Below are 8475 nucleotides of genomic sequence, written 5' to 3' on the forward strand. Positions count from 1 at the left end.
ATATTGAGGAATCTTTTTTAGATCAATCATAACATCAAAGACCCCAAGCCATCTTTGCTTAAGGCATGAGCAACCTTAATACAATTCTTCCCTATATGATTCGGTAATCATTGCTAAAAAGAAGCTAGATTCTCAACAATTTCTGCTATAAACATACCACAACAAGTACCATCTACTTATTGCTTTTGAATCCTTTCAACTACTTGAAGAGAATCACCATCCAAAATGACTTGCTTTAGTCCCAAATTTTTACAGAAACTAACAGCACGAAGGGCTACAAGTGCTTGAGTAGATCAGGATAAAGATCAATATCCAGCCTTGCCAATAACATAACCTTCCCAATCTCGAAGGATTGCTCCAATTCTAGCCTTACAATGAGTCTCATCGACTGCAGCATCCCAGTTAAGCTTGTAAACATTTTTCTAAAACTTTTGTCATTGATAAAAACTATTCTAGAGCCAACCACTAGATACCAAGGATAATGTAAGAATTAAAGTCTAGGGGACCAAGCTAGAGTACTTAAAAGTTTTTTTTAACGAGATCATTATTAGTGAAGTTATTTAAAAATAAAAAATAAAAAAACTTGTTTTATTTTTTAAATCTTGTAACAAAATGACTAAAATACTCCAAAAAGCATAAGTGAGGATAATGAAGAAGTGACTCTAATACCAAGGTGAAGGTAGGATCAAAGGTTGGGGCTAATATGTGATATTAATAGATAATGTGGTAATTTCTTTGTTAGTTTTTTAACGAGAGATTGATAAAAATAGGAAAATGATAATTTTTTTTTAGAACCAAGGGATCTAATATACCAAAGTTGAAATTGAGTTATCATTTCGTCAATAAGTGATATTTAGGTATTAATTTTGTAATTAAACTTTTATAATATATCGAGACTAAAAGAAACAGTTTGCTTATATAATGGAGGATTGATCAATCTCTCAACTATGAGAGTATCTTATTCGGCATAAGAGATTCATATTGCTCCATATTAACTATCCATCTATGTTATTACTTTCCATAACCAATGATGAATGATTATAAGAAAGTTGAAGCAAGTCTCTTCATAGGTTAGCGTAGAACAACAAATGCGCGCAATGCTTTTCAACTTATTAGAATATCAAACCACCACGACTCCACAGTCTATTTAAAACGGGCAAAGTCACCATTCAAGACCGTTTATTAATTATTATTTCTCATGTGTTGTGCTTGGATTAATGGAAAAATTAATAGGCACCCCACCCTCTACATGTATCTTGTACCTCTTAATTAATAAAAATGCTTGCTTTAAAAAAAAAAAAAACCGAGGACTAGTTAACGTGCGACTTGTCTCTCGTCACTAGTATTTGTTAAGAACTTGATAAAAGCATAGTGAAAGCTTGAGAAAATAGAGAAAGAGATGAATTTGTACTGAATTGTATTGAATGAATTGAATTGATACATGTAGCTTTACATTGTATTTATACTCAAGTAGAGGAATAATAGAAAATAACAGATAACAAAAAAGTTAATGCTTATTCTCTAGTTTGACTTTTTCCTTTTGGACTTTAATTCCATATTTTCAATGTGTGAGGCTATACTCCAACATTCCCCTCAAGATAAACATGAATATTAAGAATGTTCATCTTTGTTGAGAGTGATGAAAAGGTAAATAACCAAGTGGCTTGGTAAGTATATCTACCAATTATAACCGAGAATAAATGTAGAACAATTTGGTAAGATTCTGCTGCAACTTCTCTCGAACAAGATGGCAATCAAACTGGATATATTTGGTTCTTTCAAGTTGGACTTGATTTGTAGCAATGGACATGGTAGATTTGCTGTCAATGTATAATAGTGTTGGCTGAGAATGATTAATATGTAAATCTTGGAAGGCATAAACTAGCCATTGAATTTCACAAGTTGCTGCTGTAAGAGCTCGATATTCTACAAATCGACTGATGGTTGCTTTCTTTTTAGACTTCAATGAGATCAATGAATTGCCCAAGAAAATTGCAAATCTTGTAACACTTCTTCTTGTATCAATGCACCATGCCCAATCATTGTTTGAGAAGGCCTTAAGTTGAAGTTTTGAAGATACTAAAAAGAACAAGCCTTGTCCTGGTGTGGCCTTCAAATAAGGCACTCTAACTACTGCTTGATAGTGACTTACAACAGGTTTAACAAGGAATTGACTTAAGACTTGAACAGAATAAGCAAGGTCTGGTCTTGTGAGTGTTAAGTACAATAACCTGCTAGCAAATATTCTATAAGCTGGTGGATCTTCATAGAGGTTAGGATCATCAACAGTCAACTTTAGATTAGACTCCATTGGAAAAGCAACAGCCTTTGAACCAATGGTACCCATGTCTTGAAGAATATCCAATGCACACTTTCTTTGGTAAAGAGAAATGCTATTTTGGATCTTGCTACTTCCAAACCAAGAAAGTATTTTAGTGGCCCCAAATCTTTTATAACTGGTGGTGTAGAAAATCCTTTAAGAGCTGAATTTCTTGCAAACTGTCACTAGCTAGTAGTACATTATCTACATATACTAGCAATGTCATAAAAGATGTTGCAGATTTTTTGATGAATAAGAAGCAATCAAAATTACCTTGAGTAAAACCATAGCTGAGAATGGCAGTAGACAGTTCTTCAAACCATTGTTTAAAAGCTTGCTTGAGGCCATAAAGTCTTTTTAAAAGTCTACAAATTTTATTATCTTGATTAGTTAGTGCAGGGGGCAACTCCATATAGACCTTCTCATGCAATTCAACATGTAAAAAAGCATTGTTTACATCTAGTTGGTGAACATGCCAATTATTAATTGTAGCAATAGCAAGCAATAGTCAAATATAAGTTATCTTGGCTACAAGAGATAAGGTGTCAAAACAATCTAATCCTTCTTAATGAGTATAACCTTTTGCCACTAATCTAGTTTTGTGCCTTTCTATGGTTCCATCAGCCTTATACTTAACTCAAAACACCCATTTACAACTAATAGCCTGTTTATTTTTAGGAAGAGTAACAATCTCCCAGGTTTTATTTAACTTTAAAGCATCAAGTTCATTTTTCATAACTTTTTGCCATTCTGAAAATTTAGCAACCTATTTATAAGTTTTGGGTTCTGGACAATTTGAGATAGAAATAAGAAAAGCTTTATGTAAGACTGATAATCTATTAACAGATAGGAAATAAGAAATGAGATAGAAATTACTTTTGGTAGAACAATTAGTAGAAGAGATGGAGGGAGCTGCATTTGAAGAAACATTGCTACAATAGTTGTCTTGAAGAAAAGTAGGTGTTTGTCTAACTCGAGAAGACTTTTTGATAGTTGGACTATTGGTAGAATTAATACGAGGCAGATGCATGTCCTGATCAATGTTTAAAACATGTTCATTAAGAGGCAAAGTTGATGATGCACTTCGATTAAGAATAGTAGTTGAGTTAATAGGAGTCGTGGTGGTTTGATACTCTAATAACAAGCAAAGTTGATGATGACTTTGGTTAAGAATAGCAGAAGCCCAGGTATGGATGGTTTTTCGGTGAGTTTTTTTCCATCATCCCTGGGACATTGTCAAAGATGATTTGTTATGTTAGGTTGTGGAGTTTTTTGAAGGGAAGCCGTTGTCTACTTTCTTTGGGGCTAGCAATATTGTATTACTTCCGAAAGTTGATGAGCCTAGTAATTTTTCACAATTCCAACCAATAAGCCTTTGTTCTGTAGTTTACAAGATTCTCTCCAAGATGATGGTGTATCATCTTTCGCCAATTATGGAGAAACTGATTTCTGAAGAGCATTCGGCATTTTTAAAGGGTCGAAGCATTTTTTATAACTTTTCTATTGCGCAAGAGCTTGTGCACAACATCAATAAGAAAATGAGAGGTGTGAACAATATGATTAAAATTGATATGGCAAAGGCATATGATAGAGTGAACTGGAAATTTTTGTTGGAAGTAATGCGAAGGTTGGGATTTTCGGAACAATGGAGGGGTTTGATTTTTAATTGTATCTCAGCTCCAATGTGTTCGATCATGCTTAACGGCTCCATGCAAGAAACCTTCACGAGGAATCCGACAAGGTGACCCTCTTTTGCCGTATCTTTTCATTTTATCTCAAGAACTTGTTTCTCATATGCTCAAAGATGATTTTCAAAAGGCTAAGGTTCATTTGTTTAACACAAATGGAGGCTCTTTGATATTTCACTTGTTTTATGCTGATGATATTCTTATATTTGCTAATGGGGAAAAGAAATATGTGGCTCATTTGATGAAGACAATTCATGCTTATGAGGCTATGTTAGGTCAGTTGGTGAGTCTGGCGAAGTCATCTATTTTTTCTCTTTTGTGTTTCTGCTTGCCAGGAAGTTAGAGGTACTGTGATTGACTGGTTTTGTTGAAGGAAAATGGTTGTGTGTGTATTTAGGGGTGTTGCTACATGTGGGAAGACTTACAATTTGACTTTTTGAAACTTTGTTGTTGAAGGTGCAAAAAACATTGGAGGGGTGGAAGAGTAAAATTTTATCCTTTGGAGGGAAGATTATGCTTCTTAAACATGTATTATCTAGCATGCCAATTCATATCCGTTATGAACCTACCAAAGGGGGTGTTGAAAGCTTTAGCATCCATTTTCTCAAACTTTCTCTGGAGCTCTGAGGAGAAAAGGAAGAAGAGGAAGTGGGTAGCGTGGAGGAACATTAGTGTACCAGTGGAGGAAGGCGGGCTGGATATAAGGGATATTGCCGAAGTGCAAACGTCGTTATTCATGAAGTTCGCTTGGAAAATTTTGGAAGGAAGTTCCTTTTGGGCCAAATTTTTTATGGCCAAATATTCTAAAGGTGAGCATCCTACAACTATTTCTCATGTTGTTGGCTCTCGATTTTCGAAAAAGATCATGTCTGTTATGCCTATTGTGGCTCATAATACTTGAACTGTGATTCAGAACGGGGAGGCAAAATTCTGGTTTGATAATTGGTTAGGGGATGGTGCCATTGCTAATTCACAAGAGGTGGTGGATGATTCGAGATTGCAAGTTGCTGATTTGTGTTCACTGAGTGGCTGGGATAGGAATAGATTAATCTCCCTTTTACCTATGCAGATGGTTGAAAAAATAATTGCTTGGCTGGGGAAAATACTAAGTGGTAAGGATATTTTGGTGTGGCAGTCATCTTCGGAAGGGGTGTTTTTGATGAAATCAGCTTGGCAAATTATCAGGTCACATGGGGATTGTTGCTTGTGACGCAAATGGCTATGGCACAAGTATGTTTTGAAAAAAATGTCTTTTGTTTGTTGGCGTGCTAGAAAAGAGGCTTTACCGGTAGATGATATAATTGCTAAACTTGGCATTCTGTTGGTATCAAAGTATAATTGTTGTGTGTTCCCGAAACTAGAAAAAATTGATCATGTTTTAGGTGATGGGGAGCTAGCAACTAAAATTTGGAATTTTTTTGCCAATACCCTGGGTGTTCGGCTTCCTCATAACCGAACTTGGAAGGAAATTATCAATGTATGGTGGTTATAGGCTTCAGTATCTTCACAAGCAGGGGCATGTCGTGGGCTGCTTCCCATTATCATTACTTGGGTGTTGTGGAGGGCATGTTGTGCCGCATGGATGGAAAGAGGTAATATGGACCAGAGAAGGTTATTCGGTGGATCAAGACAGCCTTGTTAGATGCGGTTTCTAGAGACCAAAAGTTCACTCATTAGTCTTCTAATGATCGGAAAATCCTTCAGGACTTAAATCTTCCTTTTGTACCAGTGTAGAAGAAAGTAGTCAAGGCGTTTGCATGGAAAAAACCGAAAAGGGGTGGAATCAAACTTAATATTGATGGGAGTTCCATTGGTAATCCTGGTTTGGCTGGCGGGGGAGGTATTTTCCAAGATGAGAATGGTAGAGCTATGGCAGGTTTTGCAACACATTATGGCATGACTTCGAACACAATTGCTGAGGCTCGTGCCCTTTTGATGATTTGCGCATGGGTCATCATATGTGTCTTCGCAATGTGATGAATCAGACTCGGCAGTAATAGTGGGATGGATCAAGGCCGGTGGCTGTAATATTTGATATTTGTGGGACTTTTGGGGAGAAGTTAAAATGTTAGTTGATGACTTGAACTGCATTATTTGTCATATTTTCAGAGAAGTTAATATGATAGCAGATTTTCTTGCCAAGCAAGGGGCCAATAATAATTGTTGGCGTTCACAAGTGCTAAAATAGAAAGCGGGAGGCTTAGAGGATTGTTGCGCACAAATTGCTGGGAATTTCCTTGTTTACGTATATAATATTTTTGTCTTTGTCTCGGTTTGGGTTATTGGAATTTATTTTGGCATTTGGGCTGTATTTTTTCGGTGGGATGTTTATGTTAAGGTATTCCTCCATCAAGTGAGGGTTTTTTAATGAAATCGGTAGAAGGTTACTCATAGACATGTGATCTTCGCTCTTATTGGATAAAAAAGAAGAAGAAGAAGTTAATAGGAGAAGACTAATTGCTATAAGAAGTTTCTGAGGGAGCAAATAGAAAAGAATGATTATGAGAATTAGTGTGAGAACAACTGTAAAAGAAAAGACAGTTGAAAACAACATTCCTGGAAATGAATATTAATGAATATTTTGTTGGTGTTAAGGTCCATTACTTTGTAACCTTTAATATCAAAAGGGTAACCAAGAAAAATGCACTTTGTAGCGCGTGAATCAAATTTTTGTCTGTAATGTTGAAGTGTAGAAGCAAAACAAAGACTGTCAAAAACTTTGAAGCGAGAAAAACTGGGTATTTTATTGAAAAACATTTCATAAGGTGTTTTATTTTTAAGAAGTGGAGTGGAATTCTCTTTATAATACAGCTTTGCTACGTACAAGTTGACATTCCACATTTATGCTAAAAAAATCTGATCTCTTAATTGTGACTAACCAACGCGAAGAATAACAACAACACACTGCTAATGAAGTTAGATAAACTAGCATTGGAAAGAAACAATCATCAGACAAACTATGTCACTAAGCTTTGAATCAAAACCAAGAGTCAGTAAACATTACATGATCAATTGCATCTCCTAGTAAAATTACAGAAAACAGAGCAACCTGTTCATATATCATAACTACGTCCTTTTATTTCTGGAAAAAAGGAAAATAGAAACTTTTATTTGATTGTTTCTTACATATCTAGTGAAACACATCTATTGGAAAATATGTACTGATATTTTTGACAAGTATATTGAAGAATTCAATCCGTAAATTGTACCAAAACAAAACCAAGGCTTGTAAAATTCAAATCAACCCAAAAACCCATGAAGTATAAACCACTCAGAAAAGAACTCTCAGGTTTCCGTTGTGATCTGAAGCGCCTTGATCTTGAACCTATACCTGGGAGCTCTGGGTATGACTTGGCTAGGACCCATGTGGAATTGACCGGGGCTGTCTGTGAGAGGAGGACCGTCGTCGTAGATGTAGCCGACGAGACGCCCGCAGCTATTGCATTTGATCTTGGTCCTCTTCCTCTGGATCCCCCAGTAATTGACGGTCTCGAAGAAGGGTCTGATCTTGTCCTCCTTCTCGAACCGGAATTTGGAGGAGTCGACACTCGAGAAGGAAAGCGTACCCTTGTTGCCGGCCTCGAAGTAGAAGTCCGGTGGGAAGAGATGCACTGTGCGAAGGTTGAGGTTGGTCCCGCACTCCGCGCAGCTGTAGATGGAAGCCATTGATGAATTATTGGATTGGTCAGTTCTCGGGCAGATGAGACGGTCTTTTGTACTATTCGTTGTTTACGAAGAAGCAAGACTTTTCCAAAAACGCGTTGGCGTGGGAGGGTGCGTAGAGGTTCCGAACTATCCAACTTCAACCATGATGACGGGGTGTAAAAATTCTAAAAATTGGTTAAAAGGATTTGACCATTTTAAAAAGTTCAGGCCTTGTTGAATTTTATAAATCAACTCATATAATTTCATTTCATTTTATTTAGGCTGTTTTAAATTTTAAAATAGGATAAGATGAGATAAAATAATTTTAAATAAAATATAAAAATTAAATAAAATATTATTATTATTTTTAAATTTAAAAAAATTGAATTAAAATTTAAAAAATTGAATTATTTATTATATTTTGTATAGAAATTTAAGAAAATTGTAATGATGAGATAAGATGAGATGAGATGAGTTGAAATAGGTGAGATCACCTCCCAATCCAAACCAAGCTTTAATTATTACAATTTTTTTAAATTCTCATACAAAATAAAATAAACAACTCAACATTTTCAAATCCTAATACAAAAATAATATTAAAAAAATATATTTTAATAATATTTTATTTAACTTTTAGCTTTAATCTCAACTTATCTCATCTAATCTCTGAAAACAAACGACGTCTAAATTTCATGAATTAAATCTTATTCCATTAAATTAACATAATTTTAAATAAATAAATAAATTTAAGTATAATCTAGATATGAGTATCGGGTATCCATATTTTTAATTCCATATTCATATTTTGGTAGATATTTAGGA

The 8475-nt window shown here is 35.2% G+C and overlaps 1 protein-coding gene across 1 annotated transcript; it reads right to left on the reverse strand.

The window, feature by feature from the left end:
- Positions 1 to 6956: 6956 nt before the first annotated feature.
- Positions 6957 to 7794, reverse strand: LOC122291324. Its single transcript, XM_043099004.1, has one exon. It carries the CDS (start codon positions 7672 to 7674, stop codon positions 7294 to 7296), a length of 381 nt encoding a protein of 126 aa, XP_042954938.1. The 5' UTR covers positions 7675 to 7794; the 3' UTR covers positions 6957 to 7293.
- Between the last annotated feature and the right edge of the window lie 681 nt (positions 7795 to 8475).

The sequence above is a fragment of the Carya illinoinensis genome, chromosome 13 (assembly GCF_018687715.1).
Source record: "Carya illinoinensis cultivar Pawnee chromosome 13, C.illinoinensisPawnee_v1, whole genome shotgun sequence".
NCBI lineage: Eukaryota > Viridiplantae > Streptophyta > Magnoliopsida > Fagales > Juglandaceae > Carya > Carya illinoinensis.